General features: G+C 37.8%; 1 protein-coding gene across 2 annotated transcripts in view; it reads left to right on the forward strand.

The window, feature by feature from the left end:
* LOC124721448 (tyrosine-protein phosphatase 99A-like) overlaps positions 1 to 21824 on the forward strand; it is a 524901-nt gene that overhangs the window by 434884 nt on the left and 68193 nt on the right. For both annotated transcript variants that reach the window (XM_047246429.1, XM_047246430.1), the window contains one exon: positions 18368 to 18493. In XM_047246429.1, the coding sequence (XP_047102385.1) occupies positions 18368 to 18493 (126 nt within the window). The remainder of the gene's footprint in view (positions 1 to 18367; positions 18494 to 21824) is intronic.

Consider the following 21824-nt stretch of genomic DNA (forward strand, 5'->3'; position numbering starts at 1 on the left):
TGGAATAAAAACAGGGGCAAATGATGTAGCTACATCATATGAAAATGTACAAGAATGAACAAAAATTATGGAAACAAAAGAAACAGAACACATTACCATGCCTAATACAGTGCAGGGAAGCTACTGTCATTAAAAACAGCTTCTGGTCATCTCAGAATGCATACATACAGTACCTCTATGGTTTTCAGGACATCCTATACCACTCTTCCTGCAAAACTGTGGCACATTCGGGTAATGATGGTGAAAGTGGATAGCAAACATGCACCAGTGTCTCCTAATTAGACCACAAAGGCTTAATAATATTGTGATCTTGTGACTATGGTGGCCAGGGGAGGTGCGACAATTCATCCTCATGCTCACAAAATCAATCCTGAATTATATGAGCTGTCTGAACAGGGGCGCTGTAATCTTGGAACACAGCACCACCATTGGGGAACAAACATTTGTACCATGGTATGGACCTGATCAGCCAAAATGGTCACATAATCCTTGGCAGTAATGAGACCTTGCAGAGTAACCATGGGGCCCATGGAATACCATGATCCAGCTGCCTATATCATCACCTAACCTCCACCATGTTTCACTCTAGAGACATAAGATCAGCCCTAAGTTGGAAACAGTGTGAAACAAGATTCATCTACCAAATGACTTACTTCCATTACTCCATAGTCCAGGTTTTATGGCTTCAGCACATTTGAGCATGTGCATCACTGACGTGTGGTTTTGACATTCCAGCTCGCCCTGCAATTCCCTGCTTCTGGAGCTTACTTCATGTTACGTTGCTGCAGACACAACTTACAAGTGTGACATTCAGTTCTGCAGTGACATTTTCAGTGGTTGTCCTGTTATTTTTATCACAATCCTCTTCAGTGACTATGTGCGATGATCACTCAAAACACACTTTTGTCTGTGTTGTGACTTAACAGTTGGTGTTTTTCCAATTACCCTGTATGCAGTATAAATTGCTGAAATGGTGCCTCTTGAAACACCCAACACTTCAGCTGCCTTGATTACAAAAGCATCCTCCACATGACCACCAACAAGTTGCCCACTTTCAATTCAAATTAACTTAGCTCAGACATACCTGTACTCACAACTACACAGAACAGTTTTCTGGTCACAATTGATGCTTGCAACGTATTCACGATATTGCACAGGTGCCGTTCATAGTCAGTTACTAAAGTGTAAACTGTATGCTTGGCTAGCACCTGCATTTATGTTCAACCAGGCATTTCTTACAGTGTTTCCACATTCATGTCCAAACCGTGTAGGTGTGATTACATAATGGCAGGAAGTTCACAGAGCAGATTATGTAATTAATAAATCAAATACATTTCTATTGACATTTTACTTTATTCAGAAGCTACTTTCAGCTACAGAATACAGTTCTCTGATGTGATGCTAAGTCACTTAATGAATATTCTGTTGGTTCTCTAACTAAAGTCATGCCTTGCAATTATCCTTGTGTTTCAGAGCACTAACTGGCTCTGTAGCATATCACCCAACTTTGCTGACATGATTTTCTAACATCACAAATTGTCACCCTTTCTGTCTGCTGTTTTTACCATGCTACCCATAGTGCACCTTGAGCAACCTGTTGACTATAAACTATAATTCTCCTCCCATTCTGTTTTATTATAGTGATCAGTGATTCTAGCACCTTGTGTCTTCTCTTTTGTTACCCTGTGCACCATCTGAACCACACCACCTACAGCACCCCCACAGCCGTATTTCTAATAAGACCCTCTTCGAGAGAGAGGGAGAGAGAGAGAGAGAGAGAGAGAGAGAGAGAGAGAGAGAGTACCAGTTGATGTGCCCATGAGTGCTCAGTTTTTGGAACAACCACTAAGCTGTCAGTAAGAATAAATGGACAGAAATGAATTTCTGCACTGCCAATGCTCAATACCATAACATATCAAAGGATTGTTGACCTCAGCACAAATAGCTCATAATTTTGTACATGGGTATTTGCAACATTTTATGCAGTTGGCCTGGTCTGGCCATCACTTATACTAATTTATCATGTTATTTATTTTTAATTTTTGTAGAAAAATAATGTGCTAGCTTGAAAAGACAAGGGAACCATCCAAACAATTACCTGAAGGGAGTTGAACTGTTGAATGAATTCAAGATAAAGACCTTAGTGGAAGAAGAAATTTTATGGGTACAATAAAATGAAATTATATAGTTGCGATTTTTACATGTGTTGTAACATATGAGAGTTAGTGAAGACCCCTTGTAATTGTCAAGTACGAGTGAAACCTCCGTCTGTTGAGAGTTTAAGCATGGTAAGGTCAGCAGGGTGCAGGTGAACAAAGTTGAGTGGGATGCTTGAACTGATAAATAAGGTACCTTGTATGTGGAAAATTCTTTCTGTGCCAGTGGTACATTTTTTCTGAGAGACTGCAAATGGGACAGTAGAATGTTATTCCAATTAGCATCCACGATGATCATGATTTCACTGCAATTTTTGGTCTTCAATAATGTTACAAAACCTAAACAGAATTATTTGCACTGTTATGTTTGTGAACAGTGTAACAGTCAGTGAATATTCTGTATTCTTAAAAATAATTATTCCCTTGATCAAACCAATATGATTATGATTATTTACTTCACCACTATTATTTGAAAAAATGAGAATAATTTGTGAGTTTCTTCATTACTTGTGAATTGCATTTTGTGTGTGACCATTAATATTTCCTCTTACATCAAAACCATTCTGTAATAAATGCAAAACGTATTTTGACATATATTAGTCCATGAAAACTGAAATTGTCATTAACGACTGATAGAAAATCTGTACTTATTTGAAAAGCTTGGAAATATGGCAAATGACAACAGTGAGCAGGAGAAGAAATATCAACCTTCATGAGCTATTTCTCAAATCAAGATAAACATAGGGAATCTCTCAAACCATCTTCATGTTCCATCTTTCTCTCATGAACATCTACATCCTGATTTCTTTTGCTGAATGCAGCCATTGTGTAAACTGCTAGACCTTCTTCTTCTTCTTCTTCTTCTTCTGCTACTGCATCATCCATTACTCCTTTCTCTTCTAAGCCAGGATTTTTCATCTATTCGTACTATGGCGAAGAAGGTATACTGTTATCTGTCATAAATTTCAAAAGCAAGCAGGTTGTGTATTGTGAAAGATATGTTGAAGAGAAGCTCAGTGCCTCTTGTTCCCATATCCAAGGAGCCTGCTCCACTATACAAAACCATGATGTTACTGCCTTGCCTGTCATCCTGTTACAGGTTCAGAGATGTTGTCAGTGAAGCTCAACATCTGAAGTTAGCTTGATCTCCTTGTGTGTGTGTGTGTGTGTGTGTGTGTGTGTGTGTGTGTGTGTGTGAGTGAGTGAGTGAAATTTACTGTTGATATTTCGTGCATGTTTGTGTCACTCTCTGCAAATAATGACTTTCTACTGTTTATTTCTTCACATAGATTATATTTGTATCGATTTGCATTATTATGTTGCTTCTCATTATATCAGCTGTAGAACAGAATTGTGTTGTGAGCTGCTCTATTTTTCTACTTGCCTGTAAATCAAATTCTTTCACATTTTAAAAAATTTATAGCACAGACTGATGAAATGAGAAGCTCAGAGTACTTCTAAGCAAGACCCCATACTTTAGAGAATCAATGCACATTAGCTTTGTAATAATTTATATATTTATTTGTTGAATGTTTACATGCATATACAAGTGACACAAGAGAATAAAATCCTCTGACACTGATAGGTGTATTTTCTTTCTTTTCTCACTCATGCTCTCCGTAGGAAACTCTAAAAAGACAGCCTAAGCTTGCATCTCAGTGTCTCGAGGTACTGTACTTTAGTTACAGCTATCATCACACTTTAAGTACATTGATGTTCCATGTTCACATCACTTTCCTAAAATTGTTTGCTATTAGTAACTGTAGAACTAATTATGAACACTGCTTTGTTTTGTCATTATTGTTTCATGCTGACACATCCTGTGTCATTTACCAGATTGGCTCAGTGTTCTTTTCTCATAAACTGGAAAAGTGAAACATTGCATGATAATAGAAGAAAGGCAATTGAATAATTTATTTAAATAATTTTAGCATGAAAATGACACATGATTTTCTACATTTTAATGCTGCGCTAACTGTCAATATGTTACTAGTGCTAATATAGTTGTCAAGGGAATTTACAGAATTGTAAGGTTGTGTTTCAGCATACTATAATACTTTCATCTTCTGTTAGATGCATCACACACCATCTTGTAGGAAACAAACATTTAGAAATAACCTCATATAAGCAGTTTTTAACCTAACCTGGTATGCTTATGCAATGATAAAAGTTATCATAACTTATTAGTTTATATTCTTTTGGTGGAAACGATATGATAACTTGTAGCTCTACTAAGACTGCATGCTAAAGATTCAAGTGTGTGTGAAACTGTTCAGTTTTATGTAAACTGGAGGTGGATTGGGGAAAAGGAATGGAAAGGAAAGGAACTGATGATATCAGCTGCATGGGGGCTTTATGCGAAATCAGTGGCAATGACAGAAAATATATACCAGACCAGGTTTTGAAACTGGGATCTCCTGCGTACTAGGTAGTTGTGTTAACCACTGCCCATCCAGACACAGTGTTAATCACAAATGCATGGAATATCTTGGCACGCTCATCAATTGACCTACATACCCACCTAGTGCCACCACTTACCTACACTCCCTGTCCATGTTGTCCGTGCTTTCTAATTTTAGATTCCGGCTGAAGGTCGAACATAAATGTGCATCTGCAGACACCAAGCATTCATATAAGTGATACACCTTGATGGGCTATAAATCCACAACCATCAATGCACATGCACATTTATGTTTGAGCTCCAGTGGGAATCTAAAATTAGCGAGCTCGAAGGACACGTATTGGACCTGCGAATAAGTAGTGGCACTATGTGAGAATGTAGGTCTGGTTCAAATGTTCCTAAGCACTATGGGACTTAACATCTGAGGTCATCGGTCCCCTAGACTTAAAACTACTTAAACCTAACTAACCTAAGGACAACACACACATCCATGCCAGAGGCAGGATTCGAACCTGCAACCGTAGCAGCAGCGCGGTTCCAGACTGAAGCACGTAGAACTGCTCAGCCACAGTGGCCAGTGCTCAGGTAGTCCACACATTTGTGACTAACACTGTGTCTGGGTACTGCAGAGGTTGATGCTACTGCCTAATACACAGGAGATCCCAATTTTGAGTCCCAGTCTGGCATACACTTCCACTCATTGCTGCTGATTCCTCATAAAGTCCTGATGCAGCTGATATAATCAGTTTCTTCCCTTCCCTTTCCTTTCTCTCCCCCCCCCCCCCCCTTTACCTCAATTTACATAGTATGTATCACAGATGCAATTTCCACATTATGTCTTTTCTTTCAGACATGTTTGAAAGAACAGAACCATGCAGTCACATAACTGTTCATTTTGTTATATAATATAGATTTTGTTAGAATGAAAAGTAAGAAATACACTACCCTCTAGTAACGGGAGTATTTAAATGCAATAAATATGTCATTGTTTAATATTTCTTGTGCACTGCACATGGATATACAAAAGTATTTTACACTGCTGTCTGTGGAGACAAAGATTTACAGAAATGAGACATAGTACTGAGCAGAACCAAAGGGATCTTCAGCATATGTGAAAACTTGTCATAAAATTGACAAATGAAGCCGACAGATGTTGGTTAGTTCAACAACTGTAGTATTCAAAGAATTCCCAGTGAAACAGGGTAAGATATATTATGAGGCAATATCTCTCTGTAAAAGATATTCAAGTGAACAACCTCAAAAAACTGAAATTTAACTTTGATTTATTAATTGTTAGTGTGATGACGTAGCAGTTCATGTACTGAGATTGTATGCATTATGCCACAGCACACTTCAGTTATTAGCAATTTAGAAGTCTCTCTCAACTGTCTAACACCAGTGCAGTACCAATAAACTAGAAATTGTTCATTCTTTACAACAATTAACAACAATATCCCAAATAAAATGAGGGAGTATAATTTTGATGTGTTCCATTCTTATCATTTCTACTTACTACATTTATCAGGATGTCTGTGCATAACTGTTGCTTTTAATTAACCTTTGGGAATTATCTTTGAGGAAAGAATAATAAAAATGAAATTTCAGAATAAAAATGCCAAATATGATATCTATGTGCTGAATATTATTAATCTAAATGAGACAAATACAACTCTTGGGTAATTCTGCTTTTTCCTTTTCAAAAATGGGAATATTCTCTGACCTCAAAATAAATCTTTAAGTGCAAGAGACTAACACTGAACTTCAATGAATCCTTTGAACAACTAGTGTATTATTGGTTATTTTACATAAATGGTTCCATTGGGACTGGTTATCTTCTCATGGCATATCTACAAATTTACTACTTATAAGGTATTTGAATATGCAACCAGATGATTTCATTGAAAATTTGCCTTTCAGTAAAGAATATGTAACTTGGTGAAACGATGATCGAAAGCAGGACGTCAAAAGATTCATGGTTTGCAAATAGTTTTAATTAGTTGGGAAGTTTCACAGCAACACATACTGACTTCAGTGAGAGATATTTGTTCTCTCATCAAAACACATATTTTTGTTAAAATATGGGGCATATTGCATAGACCTGCTAATATATTTCCAGCTTCTCTTGGTTTTCCACTTTCATAGAAATTTTCAAAATGTCCCATATCTCCTTTACTCTATGCAAAAACTAAGGACTACTCAGCAAGCAAAGAACTGAGTGAAGCATCTTGGAAATCAGTGGATGAGTCAAGGAAACAAACAAATAGACCAGCTGACAGACTAGAGCAGAAGACATAATTGTAACTGTAATGCAAATGAAGTTGAGGTTGGCTGAACATGCAGCCAGATGAATAGACAGTAGATGGCCCAAGGAAGTCCTCTGGTAAATTCAAAGTGATAAGTAAAGGTAGAGGCTGTAACCTAATAGACTGCAGATAGATGACATTAGGAAACATGCAGGAGCATCACAAATGCGTATTGCAGAAAATCACAACAAATTCAAAAAGTCCATAGGGAGGTATTTCTCAATCACGGGAAGTAAAATGGATAGATGGATGGATGGATGGATGGATGGATGGATAGATAGATAGATAGATAGATAGATGATGTAATATCCTTGTATAAGAATGTTATTCTCCCATTGTCTGTACTTATTAATAATCACTCAAGTAACTCTCTAGTGTCAATGCCTTGGTCATTATCAGGTATATGCAGTCAATTAGATCCTGTATCATGCACCATAAAATAAAAGCATGTTGGTTCCAGGGCAATATTACAAACCACACAAATCAGCATATTCAGTGACTGACATGCATTGTCAGTCATGTGAAACCATCAAATGACCATTTGATGGCATTTAAATAATTGAAGGAGTAAATGTAAGAACACAGCTTGTAGTTGGGGTGCTTAGCAGTTGATAGGCACATAAACAAGAGTGAAAACATTGCTAAGCTTTTGGATGATGTCCTCCTTCAGAACTAGCTTCTATACCTATACATAGCTACATTTTCCTGGGATTCAGTTTTTTTATAGCTTCTATACCTGTACATAGCTACATTTACCTGGGATTCAGTTTTTTTTTATATTCCATCCAGGACTTTCCATTTGATAATCTAATTGATTATGTGTGCTTGATACTTGTTATGGCATCAAAAGTAGGCAATCACTCGAGCTGTTATTAATAAATACAGCTAATGCTGGGAGACCCATCTCCTTAGTCACACCTGTGTGGCAGTGCTTGATTCAGAGGTTATTCGTTTGAATCCTGGTAGTGGAAGAAATTTTCACTATCAGCATTTAGCCAGCAAACGGAGTGAAGTTTGTGACAAAGTTCATAATCAACAACTTTGCAGTCCTGTATTAAATTCCAAAGCTATCTACAGTGTCTCAACGAGTGAAAAAATGTAACATTGTTGATAGTGATCCCTCTGTTGAATGTGGATGTTTAGCTTGGTGGACCTTTTATTGTTTCTCAGAAGGTGTAGGCTATGTGACAGCAGCAGTTATCACCCTTTCTCTGTAAAAGCTCTTATCACAGTCATCTACACAGCACAGATACACACTTGGCACTCAGTTACAGTTCAGAGGAAGGTAATGGTAAACCATCTCCACTAGGATATTTGCCAGAGCAGCAGTGCATGATTCCCACATCTGCCTCATTTCCTGAATATGGGACTGACTTTAACTTTTTGTTGGAAAAATGTACTCATACTAGTAATTTGTTTCAGATGTAGACCCAAATATGCCAAAGATAATTTATGTATAATCCCTTCATTATTTTTTCCTTTTCTTTCTGTGCTCCTGCAAACTCTTTGAAATCAAATAGTGGTAAGTGTTATGAGCCATTTTGCACAGAATACTTTGGTATGGGATTGCATTTCATTGTGCCATAGTAAAAGAAACTAGGCATAGAGAATTATTGAATTTGAGAATTCTGTTTAATATATATATACAAAGAACTGCTTGAAAATGTGAAAGGCTTTGAGAAATTCAATACTAGGCATATTTCAAAACACAGTAGACTTTTAGATCAGATTTGTTGAAAAGAATTATGGAGTGACTCTGGTTGTATTTCATATGCTTGGTTAAAGAAAAGAACCCATATATGTGCTGAACATTGAAGCAATAATCAAATAACTCACAAGAATGCTACCATATAATGACCTTAACAGCTGCACTCTAAAAACAAAATCCAGCTGTCACCAAGTATAATCAAGGCTCTCACAAATGAGAGCTTGTTGTAATTAGCAGCAAGAGAATTACTTTGGCAAACACTGAAATGACATTATGGTCTTGATGCTGCAACAAAAATAAAAGTGCACATTGAAATCTCACTCTTCTACTGCAGAGTTTGTCTAACTTTCACCAGACAATATCACCCTGCTGCATTCCTGCAAGTTATTTCAACATTCGATATGGCTAGAGAAGTTGATGTTTTACGTTGGAAAAAATATGTAAGAATGAGTAATTTTAGACACGATATAAAGAGGATTTGTGACTGAGTGGTCTGAAATGGAGAAAAATACATCTAATCCTGGAATTGGTGTAGTTTTTGCAGTACAATTACCAACTCTTAACAGTGGTGATATTGTTTCGTGTGGCAAAAATTATTGGTGATTACAATTAATTTGGTAACATTGCAAAGCAATATGAAATGGAATGAACACGAGGGTCATGGTAAAGAAGGCAAATGGTTGACATAGGTTTATTGGAAGACTTTTGGGAAAATGTGGTTAATCTGTGTAGGAGACTGCACATAGAATGCTGTGTGACACACTCTTGAGTACTGCTCGACCGTCTGGGATCCATACTGAGTTGGATTAAATGAAGACACTGAAGCAATTCAGAAGTGGGCTGCTAGATTTCATAACGGTAGGTTTGAACAATTCACAAGATGCTTCAGGATCTCAAATGGGAATCCCTGGAGGGAAGGTGATGTTCTTTTTGAGGAAAACTATTGAGAAAATTTAGAGAACAGGCTTTTGAAGCTGACTGCAGAACAATTCTACTGCGATCTACATACATTTCATGTAAGGACCTTGAAGATAAGATACAAAAAATTATGAAAACATAGACTGGATCTTCCTAGTAACACCATGTTGTGAGACCATTGGTTGATAATTCACATGAAATAGTATATGTAGACACACACACACAAATTTAGATTTTTGTATTTACAAATCAAGCTTTTTGCCATGAAATGATTTTGTCAGAAGTTGACATTTGCTCTTAGCCAGTTAAAGCAAAATTCAATAAATTCAAACTGTATGTTGCTTCTGAGAGACCCGAAGGGAGACCCACAGTGTAGAATCTCATTGTCAATGATAATATGAGAGGAAAGCAGAAAAAGGAACACAAGCCATAAGCAAATGCTTGCCACCAGAACAAATGATAGAAATAAATAGATGATTATTGTCATTTTGAGCCAGGTTTGTCAACAAAACACAGGTTGCACAGCCTTGTTGCAAAAACATTCTATGCAATACAGTGGAATCAGCCAATACCAAAGTTCTCAATTGGTGAATTCTGTTCCAGACAGACGTGGAAACAGAGTTTGTGCATTATGATTCATTCCTGAGCACAGACAAAGGAACTGATTCATTTCTATACTAGGCTTGAAACAGAAGGACCGAAAGTATGCATCCAAGTAGCCACTGCTCTATTGGGTTTTCTCAGAAACCTGAAGGCATCCTAGCCAGAAAACAGTCTGAATGAAATTAATTTACTTTCTGGCTCCTGTACTAGTCAAAATAAAAATACAGTAGTGATGGGCACCATCATTCAGAAATACAGTAGTGATGGGCACCGTCATGCAGGAAAGCAGAAAATGTAATAACCTGATATCTTATTTCCCTGTTTGTTGTCACAGCTATAATCCTGACAGAGTCTTTGGTAGATTGGGTTAAGGCTACTGAAAAAAGAAAGATGTTCTTCCACACACTGTACACTTTAAGGTGCTGGGACAACATGGCAGCATCGAGATACTAAATATGGGTTGGGGATCATAGGATCTCAAGTCCAGTTCACTAAAAGCCCTTTCAAAATAACTGCTCAGCGAGTGATGGCTTATGAAGTGTCTAAGGAGGAGGTATTGTTGTCAGTATCAGACACTTATAATGGAAGTCCTGTAGAGGTTGAGGTATGGAAATCCAGGAACTGCAGGAAGAAAGTGAGGAAGCAGTCACCTTGGAGAAGAACATGGTTCACCTAGGAAAAGAAAAAGTGTGTCTTAAAACTTATGGGGCATTTTAACATACCAGAAGGAACAGAAGAGTTTTATAAGAACAGTGTTGAAAGTGATTAATAGATTTTCAGTTCAGTATCTTTGTAGCCAGTGTTCCTATCTTGTATTTGTGATTATCAAACATTTATGAAAAAGTACAGGGCGTTTCAAAAAGAAAGAGCAGATTTCAAACATTTATTTCTCAAAAACTACAAATGATAGAAACACAATTCCAACGGTCCTTCACTCAATATGAGTACCAAATGTTACACAACAAATATCAAAACTGTACCTCAATATGAGCACCATTTGTTACACGACAAATATCAAACCGGTATCTCATTTCTTGCCACACACGACGCAACTGGTCTTTAGTTACCGAATTCACGGCCGCAACAATTCGATGTCGTACCTCTTGAAGAGTAGCGGGCATAGGTGGGACATAAACACAGTCCTTTATGTACCCCCACAAATAAAAATCGCAGGGAGTAAGGTCTGGTGACCTGGGAGGCCACAGACGATGACATTGATCTTGTGCTCCTGCTCTTCCAATCCACCGTCCTGGAATGGTGTTATTTAGGTACCGTCGTACAGGTTCAGAGAAGTGTGGTGGGGCGCCATCTTGCATGAAGATGAAGTGATTTGAATCTTCCTGAAGTTGAGGAAATAGCCAGTTTTCTAACATGTCCAGGTAAATGGTTCCTGTGATAGTTTTCTCCATGAAAAAGAAAGGTCCATAAACTTTGTTTACCGAAATTGCACAAAAGACGTTAACCTTTGGTGAGTCTCTTTCATGTTGAATAACGTCCCTCGGAGTTTCACTCGCCCAAATTCGTACGTTATGCCGATTAACTTTACCAGAAATGTGAAACGTTGATTCATCTGAAAAAATTAATCGTTCGGCAAAATTGTCCTCTTCCATGTCCTGTAGAATTGCAGTTGAAAATTCGAACCTTTTGTTGTGGTCGTCAGGACGCAATGCTTGCAATAACTGCAGTTTGTACGGCTTCATGTGCAGACGGTTACTCAGAACGCGCCATACCGTTGTTTTAGACATGTTTAGTTCGTGACTTGCCCGTGCCGTGGATTTTCTAGGGCTCCTTTCGTAAGCTGCACGGACACGCTCGACATTTTCATCCGATGTGCGTGGACGACCCGTGCTTTTTCGCTTGCAGATGCAACCATCTTCTACGAATCTGTGATGCCACTCATAAATTTGCTTATGACGAGGCGGCTGTTTGTTGAATTGACGGCGGAATGCACGTTGCACACCAACAATGGACTCTAACTTTGCAAATTGCAGCACACAAAATGATCGTTCCTGTGGTGTCGTCGCCATTTTCCTACAAACAAACGCCAGCGCCACTGCGGATTTGCATGGAACTTCTGCGCGGACCATTGAAAAACTTTGAACCTTTCTCTGACAAGAAACGTTTGAATTGTGTTTCTATCATTTGTAGTTTTTGAGAAATAAATGTTTGAAATCTGCTCTTTCTTTTTGAAACGCCCTGTATAATACTTAAGTGTTGTTTTGTAGTACAGTATGGTATTTCTATGTAAAATGAACACATTTCTTTGCAATTAAAAGTTAAAGATAAAAAAGAAATGGAAAAAATCACTTTTAATGTGTTTATCAATAGAACTTTCAACTTCCATCTTTGTATTCATCAACTTTTGAAAAAACTTGGAAACTATGTCCCTCTATTCTCAAATAAAAAATTAAAATTTTAGAAAAATCAACACAGTTGGTTCTGTTTTTGTTTGAGTGTGTTTTGTAGGAGATAAAGTTGGTGTCATTGTGAAGGAAGATATAAGGGTGTATTGATCTGAAGTATTACCACCATATACTTCAGTATCATACAATACCATGTGGATTGTGCTTAATAGGGAAAGGGTTCACATTACAATAGGATAATGACCCAAAAACATCTGTTGGTGTTCTTTAAGAACAGGCTAAGAGTTATTCCACACGTTGTGAGCAGAGAGGAAGCCAAATGTGGAAAAAAGGGGCCACAATTAGTAGGAGGTCAAAAACAGTAAATTAGTAAGCATGTCATAAGCTCCAGTTCAGAGATGATGAAAAGGACAGAACATGCTAAGCAACTAGGTATTTGACATTTTGGGACTGATGGTTCTTCTGTGTGCACTCAAGTGTTCTATCAGTTTGGTGTACACGCCTTTAATGGTGTATGATGTTTCAGTGGTGGACCTAGAGTAGAAGGAAGTTGACGGGTGCATGGGACATGTTTTGCAGTACAAATGGTTATGGTCCAGCTGATGTGTTGAAATATCGTGCAGTATCATAAGGATGTTGCGAAGGCTGGAAGGGTGACTGGAGAGAGCAGTAGACGATATAGGGAGAATATCAAGGAGAGATAATCTTATATCAGGACTTGACTTGAGAAGTCCTTTTTTCAACTGAAGTTATTTATATGGACCAAGCACATCTCAAATGATAAAACACTAGTTCCAAAAGTCAAATCATGACCTCTGTGTCAACTTGCAGATTTCTGCAAATAAGGACTCCGTGGGTGGGTTAAGTAAAGGCCTAACCATGTGTATTTTTATCATACTTAAGTAGATAATGAAGAATAACCATGGCAAATTTAGTTCCCAATAGCTGATGTGAATTTGTACAGGGAATATCTGTAATGAGGGAATATGACTTGAGCACTAAAAATGTCAGTTTTTCATAAATAGCTAAATCATATCTTCAAAATACACATTTTCCATATCAGGATATGACATACATAGTTCATTTTAACTAGAGACTGTACTTAAGAAGTGTAATAACTTGTTTCTGGTCTTTTATATGCTCGTATTTGTTGTATGATGTTAATTTTCCCCTGTTTTTTTTTATTCCACTGATTTCAGTACTTAGTTTAACACACTATCAGTATTTCACATTCATTTCTTTTGCTTAACTTAAGAGTCTGAATCACTTACTGTATGTTTACTGATCTGCCTTTACCCACAACTGACATTTTTGTTCACTTGCCCAGCTTCCAGTGAAATTCATTGTTGGTATTTAGAGTTTTTAGCTCATGCATTTACAGCTAATTTACTTGAGTGGCACTGGAAAGAAATCAAAGTTGACATACAAAAGGCTGAAGTGGTGCCAGTACTATGGTCTGTGGTGCCTGTTTTCTTACTTTGTCACAAAAGTCACTTAATGTGTGATATGTTTTGGTGTTAAAGATCTATAAAATGTAATCCGTTTGCAAGCTCTGTACTGACCTAAAAATCTGCAGAGAGTCCAGAGAATAATAACATCATGGATGTCTTGTATAGTATCCTTTGATTTTGCCATAAAAATACTAATATCATGTATGCAAGTACTTTGTTGTAGGTCAGTAAACCCAAATAAAGGTAAGATATGCATGATTACTCAGGAACCAGTTGTCAAAACACCAAAACTCTAAATGTTTTCAGCTTAATACCATGTATGCAGGTACTTTTTTTGTAGGTCAGTAAACTCAAATAAAGGTAAGATGTGCATGATTACTCATGAACCAATTGTTAAAACACCAAAACTTGTTTTCAGCTTTTCCTGTCTGCATTTTGTGTTAGATACTTGCTACTGCATTAATAATAACAGGTGTAGTATGTTTATCACAAATTTTTTGTGTAGATGTTTTTGTAGCAACTCACCGGACTTGATGGAATTATTTGGTTGTATTTTTTATAGATATGTTGCAAATAAGTGCAACACATTATAATTCTGATGATTTTTTTTCTGATTTACATCTTACTGTTTGTCTTATATGAGCCACTGATAATTCTTGCTAATAAGAGGCAGTGAGCTTGTACAATATATCTTTCTATTATTAATGCCAGTAACATGTTCAGTATTTGTTTAGTGAACACTCTTGTCCAGAATTTCATGTCTATTTCTGAGTTTACAATAGAGAATTTTCAATACAGCAAAACATTATCGAATATTTTATATCCCATTGAAGAGTTCACTACTAATGCATCATCAGAGTGCATTGATTGATCTAATGGAACTATATTTGTCCAACACTCTGTTGGGGGAATTGGTATTTTCTCAGTGTTATTTTGAAACCTTTTATTGTTAAATTGTTAATTAGAAATACATTATATTTAAACTTCTAATTGTAGTGCAACTCATCCATCAGTAGGAAAAGACTTTTCCCCTGGGAAGTGAGAGTGGTGGTGGTGATGTTGGTGGTGTATACCTGTTCTCCGTGCAAACTTATTATCCTGGTGTTTGCCTTAAATTAATAATCCCAGAGTTACCCAAAGATAAGTAAAAAAAATTACATAAAATCCAAATTGAGATCATCAGAATGTAATTTCTCCCTAAAAGCGAGTGCACTGTTGTACCTTGGAAAAAGTGTTTAGTGTAATGTAATTTTTTGTCTCAGGCTGGACAGATGGCTCATTATGCTCAAACTAGAGAATAATTGTGCTTCTATGGGAATTTTAATCATATTAAAACTCACTTTTGAACAGAAAATTGACTTTTAATAAGTTCTGTCTTCTGTAAGTCGATACTGAGCCGTGCATATCACTTTACACATCAATTAGGGCAGTTTAATGCCAAGTGTTCTTTAGATATGCTAAAACATAAAGAAATCTAATGCAATTGGATACATAAAAAATCCACTCACCAAGTGGCGGCAGGAGGATACACATATAAAAGATATTATGTATGCAAGCTTTTGGAGCTGGTGACTCCTCGTTCTGGCAGAAGGGTTGGAGGGGAAGGAAGTGGGGTGAAGGAAAAGCCTGGTGAGGTTTAAGAAAAGGGGTAGGGTTCAGAAAAGTCATCCACAACCCTGGGTTAGGGGATCCTTACCAGACGGGATGAGGAGGAAAGACTGATCTTTGGGGACTGCACCAGACAAGATTTGAAAACCTGAGAGCTTTAAGGTGAAAGACAGGGTAATATGATAGACAGAGATTGCCACTAAAACATCATGCATGAGTTAATAAGAATGAAAGGTAAGTGCATTGTATGTGGTAATGGTGGTAGTCGGGGGCGGGGGGGGGGGGGGGGGGGAGCAGCAAAAAATTGACAGGTCAGAAAATGAAAGATATAGAAAACTAAAACTAGGTGAAGAAAGGAATAGATACATTGAAGAAGTACTGAGACCATAGAAATTAATGTAAATTAAGGCCAGGTGGGTGATGGGAACCAAGGACATATGGTAGCACCAGTTCCCACCTGTGGAGTTCTGAGAAACTAGTGTCTAGAGGAAGAATCTGGATGGCATGTGTGGTGAAACATGCACCATGGTGGTAGTCATGGTGATATAAAAGGCCGAACAGTGTTTACATAACAGCTGGTATATGATGTTTTGTTTCACAGTTGACTGTCCCTTTGATAGTATTTTATTTACCAGTTACATGGCTGGTATAGGTGGTGGTAAGAGGATGCATAGGGCAAGTCTTGCAGCAGGAATGATCGCAGGTGTAGGAGCCATAGTTAGGGTGATGGATGCAGAAGGAGCATAAAGAAAGATAAGTAAATTTTGTGGCATAAAGAAATATTGCCACGGCTGAAGTAAAGCTGTGAGGGCTGGTTGTGAGTGCTGCCTGGTTAGCTTAGTTAGTAAGAGATTTCCCTGTGGAAAGTAAGGTTCTTTGTTCGAATCCTGATGTGCCACACAGTTTTAATTTGCCAGGAAGTTTCAGATCAGTGCACACACTGTTGCAACATGGAATATTAATTCTAGATTAATATTAATATAACTTGACAGGCATCACTGAAAATTGCAAGCTTTTGAGGGAAGGGGATTATCAGAGAGAACAAGAAAGGAGAATGAATAGGCATATGACAGAGTCATATGACCACTGTCTACATATCTCTCTCTCTCTCTCTCTCTCTCTCTATCTCTCTCTCTCTCTCACTTCGAAAACTCGGTATTTGTAGTCTGGCTGGGACTGTAACACCCACCAAGCAGTTAAGCATATAATGTTAAAAGAAAAGGAAATACCTTTCATTTGTACAAGTGATAACATAAAATAACCAAATGAATTATTAAATTTTGTTTCACACTATATGACTTTTTTTCAAGTGTTTGTATTTTAGAGTGCTCCACTTAAAACATTAATATGAATATCTTTGTAAACATTGAGTACAAACTCAAGAGATACATCAGTGAGGAATTTAAAAAAATACTGTAAATGATATAAAATACATTTTCTTTCACAGCATTAAAAATATTTTATCTTGAACTTTGTAAATACTTTAGGATTAAAGGAGACCACTCACTGAAGAGCAGATGCACTGAGTTGTTGACAGGCACACACGTTGTGCTTGGTAGGCTAACAGTGCCAATGCTATTTTGCAGCAGGTGGGCTAGTCCAACAGTCCACCTACTGCAAAACACTGTTAGTAGGGGCATAGGTGTGTGTGTGTGTGTGTGTGTGTGTGTGTGTGTGTGTGTGTGTGTTATTCTAGCTCATCAAGGGATAACTTGGAAAACTGGCAAGTTTTCTTCTCTTTGTGTGTGCCTGTCGACTATTCAATGCTTCAGTGAGTGGTATCCTTTAATCCTCAAGGATTTCCATTCTGCAGGAACTTTTCTACAACATTTATCTTTAAGTTTCATTTTTTTTAGATAAGGCATGGATGTCTCTGATTGGCATTCTTAATTTCATATGGTTGATGTTAATTCATTTCTGTCAAATGAAATCAACAAAATGAATTTCAGTTGTGGGAATGTGTGCAGATATGTGTATTTGTGTGTTCTTTAATACATGTTTATTTGTTCAGTGTTTGTTAATATTTCATTTGGCTTGTGTGTCATTGATAGCACACAACCTCTGTAGTTAAGTAAACTGTTTTTCCTTCTTATTACTGCTATCTCATATTTGTGTGTGTGTGTGTGTGTGTGTGTGTGTGTGTGTGTGTGTGTTTCTGTTTCGGTTTGTGTGTGCGTGTGCGCGCGTGCATGCATGCTTGACTTGCTAATGAAGTCTTGATTAATGGGTTTAGTTGCAACTCGTTGCTTTGTCTCTGTCATGCCATTGATGTTAACCAGGATGGATATCTACCAGAATGTGCTACAACATATATTTTTCATTAATGACCAAATGAGTTCATGTAAACTGCAAAAAATATGTACAATCATCAAACATGAGAGTTCAAATTCTGGAGATTTATTCCACTAAAACGATTTCTCCAGATTCTGTTACTGTTGTTCTGATTTAGAAGAAAAGTATTATTTATGTAGTAGATTCAGCTATGTAAAAAATGATTGAACATGTTATTTGAAGCAAATAAAAACCACAGGGTAGTTTCCTGAATCTTGTTCCAGTGCGTTGTATCACTGACATAGTTATCCAGGTTATCCTAACATATTTTATTTATTGATGTCAATGTAATTTGGATTGTTAATGTTTGGTTTAATGACTGAAAATTGTTGTTGAACTGTGCTGCATGCAGTGTTTCCCCAAAATATTACAGATATGCAGTGGTGGTATGTGGCTTTATGTTAACAGAATGTTTTGTGCACTATTATTGCATGTAAATGTGTATAGACAGAGATTATGTTGTTAGATATTTAACACTAGTAATCTGATTTCAGCTGTACAATGTTATTTTTTTGTGGCTTACAGAGAAAATGTGACATGTACTGGCCAAAAGAGGGAACAGAAACTTATGGTGTAATACAAGTGAAGCTAGTCAAAGAAGATGTAATGGCAACGTACACAATTCGGACACTGCAAATTCGCCATTTGCGAGTAAGTTATGATTTTAATTTAATAATCGCCATATTTACAGGTAAATAAAAAATATTGATATAAACTTCCATGTTTAAACATACTCTAAGATATTTGTGAAAAAGAAAATTAGGAAGTGTTTTCCTATTTAATAGTATTATCATGTTCTGATAGGAAAAATGGCAAATTCAGTTAATGGAAGAAAAGAATAAAAAATAGTTTCCAGTTGAGTTGCGCTGTACTAGGGTCCTGAGAGATTGGATGGTTATCAATGAATTAATTAGAAAATCATGTCACCCTTCAATGAAAACAAAGTCTTTATCATTTTCTCAAGGATTACTAGAGGACACAAGGACATTCTTCAACTGTAGGTGTATATAACAATTAATTGGTAGCTACAGTTTCATGATGATTTATTGCCTCATTTGGTTTCGACTAATGGGTAGTCAACAGCAGGTTGTGTAAATTGTACTATCTTCATTGCAAATGCAATAATCATAACTTGGATTCGAAGTTCAAATTCAATGAAAGACAAGAAGCAAGTACACACAAACCAGGAGAGGTCCCCAGCAGTAGGGTTGACTTTTTTAAACCATCTATATGGTTATGTAGGTTAAGATCCCAGGTACCAAACAATGCAGCTGTTCACCCTGGCCGGCCAGTGTGGCCGTGCGGTTCTAGGCACTTCAGTTTGGAACCGCGTGACCGCTACGGTTGCAGGTTCGAATCCTGCCTCGGGCATGGATGTGTGTGATGTCTTTAGGTTAGTTCGGTTTAAGTAGTTCTAAGTTCTAGGGGACTGATGACCACAGATGTTAAGTCCCATAGTGCTCAGAGCCATTTGAACCATTTGTTCACCCTGGTGGGCCCTCATTTGTGAGTAATTGATGGAAAAAAATTCGAAATCTTGTGTCGCACTGAGTACCATTTTTATTTATTTAATCGTATGGCTAGGACCTCACATTGGGCAGACCGTTCGCCGGGTGCCAGTTTTCCAATTTGACATCACTTCGGCAACTTGCAATCAATGAGGATGATAGGATGATGATGAGGACAGCACAACACCCAGTCCCTGGGTGGAGAAAATTCCCGGGAATCGAACCTGAGCCCAGAGGATTGACAATCCATCATGCTGATCATGCAGCTACCGGTGGCGGACACTCAATACCATTAAAAAAGTTACATAAAATAGTCTGGTTATGTGGTGTAATGGATAGGATAGTAGCTTCACCCTCCCCCCATGAACCATGGACCTTGCCGTTGGTGGGGAGGCTTGCGTGCCTCAACGATACAGATAGCCGTACCGTAGGTGCAACCACAACGGAGGGGTATCTGTTGAGAGGCCAGACAAATGTGTGGTTCCTGAAGAGGGGTAGCAGCCTTTTCAGTAGTTGCAGGGGCAACAGTCTGGATGATTGACTGATCTGGCCCTGTAACATTAACCAAAATGGCCTTGCTGTTGTGGTACTGCGAACGGCTGAAAGCGAGGGGAAACTACAGCCATAATTTTTCCCGAGGGCATGCAGCTTTACTGTATGGTTAAATGATGATGGCGTCCTCTTGGGTAAAATATTCCGGAGGTAAAATAGTCCCCCGTTTGGATCTCCGGGCGGGGACTATTCAAGAGGGCGTCGTATTCAGGAGAAAGAAAACTGGCATTCTACAGATCGGAGCGTGGAATGTCAGATCCCTTAATCAGGCAGGTAGGTTAGAAAATTTAAAAAGGGAAATGAATAGGTTAAAGTTAGATATAGTGGGAATTAGTGAAGTTCAGTGGCAGGAGGAACAAGACTTCTGGTCAGGTGAATACAGGGTTATAAATACAAAATCAAATATGGGTAATGCAGGAGTAGGTTTAATAATGAATAAAAAAATAGGAGTGCGGGTAAGCTACTACAAACAGCATAGTGAACGTATTATAGTGGCCAAGATAGACACGAAGCCCATGCCTACTACAGTAGTACAAGTTTATATGCCAACTAGCTCTGCAGATGAAGAAGAAATTGAAGAAATGTATGATGAAATAAAAGAAATTATTCAGGTAGTGAAAGGAGACGAAAATTTAATAGTCATGGGTGACTGGAGTTCGACAGTAGGAAAAGGGAGAGAAGGAAACATAGTAAGTGAATATGGATTGGGGCTCAGAAATGAAAGAGGAAGCCGTCTGTTAGAATTTTGCACAGAGCATAACTTAATCGTAGCTAACACTTGGTTCAAGAATCATAAAAGAAGGTTTTATACATGGAAGAATCCTGGAGATACTAAAAGGTATCAGATAGATTATCTAATGGTAAGACAGAGATTTAGGAACCAGGTTTTAAATTGTAGGACATTTCCAGGGGCAGATGTGGACTCTGACCACAATCTATTGGTTATGAACTGTAGATTAAAACTGAAGAAATTGCAAACAGGTGGGAATTTAAGGAGATGGGACCTGGATAAACTCACTAAACCAGAGGTTGTACAGAGTTTCAGGGAGAGCATAAGGAAACAATTGACAGGAATGGGGGAAAGAAATACAGTAGAAGACGAATGGGTAGCTCTGAGGGATGAAGTAATGAAGGCAGCAGGCGATCAAGTAGGTAAAAAGATGAGGGCTAGTAGAAATCCTTGGGTAACAGAAGAAACATTGAATTTAATTGATGAAAGGAGAAAATATAAAAATGCAGTAAATGAAGTAGGCAAAAAGGAATACAAACGTCTCAAAAATGAGATCGACAGGAAGTGCAAAATGGCTAAGCAGGTATGGCTAGAGGACAAATGTAAGGATGTGGAGGCTTATCTCACTAGGGATAAGATAGATACAGCCAACAGGAAAATTAGAGAGACCTTTGGAGGAAAGAGAGCCACTTGTATGAATATCAAGAGCTCAGATGGAAACCCAGTTCTAAGCAAAGAGGGGAAAGCAGAAAGGTGGAAGGTGTATATAGAGGGTCTACACAAGGGTGATGTACTTGAGGACAATATTATGGAAATGGAAGAGGATGTAGATGAAGTTGAAATGGGAGATACGATACTGCATGAAGAGTTTGACAGAGCACTGAAAGACCTGAGTCGAAACAAGGCCCCGGGAGTAGACAACATTCCATTAGAACTACTGACGGCCTTGGGAGAGCAAGTCCTGACAATACTCTACCATCTGGTGAGCAAGATGTACGAGACTGGCAAAATACCCTCAGACTTGAAGAAGAATATAATAATTCCAATCCCAAAGAAAGCAGGTGTTGACAAATGTGAAAATTACCGAATTATCAGTTTAATAAGTCACAGCTGCAAAATACTAACACAAATTATTTACAGACAAATGGAAAAACTGGTAGAAGCTGACCTCGGGGAAGATCAGTTTGGATTC

Source organism: Schistocerca piceifrons, chromosome X (genome assembly GCF_021461385.2).
Source record: "Schistocerca piceifrons isolate TAMUIC-IGC-003096 chromosome X, iqSchPice1.1, whole genome shotgun sequence".
Lineage (NCBI taxonomy): Eukaryota > Metazoa > Arthropoda > Insecta > Orthoptera > Acrididae > Schistocerca > Schistocerca piceifrons.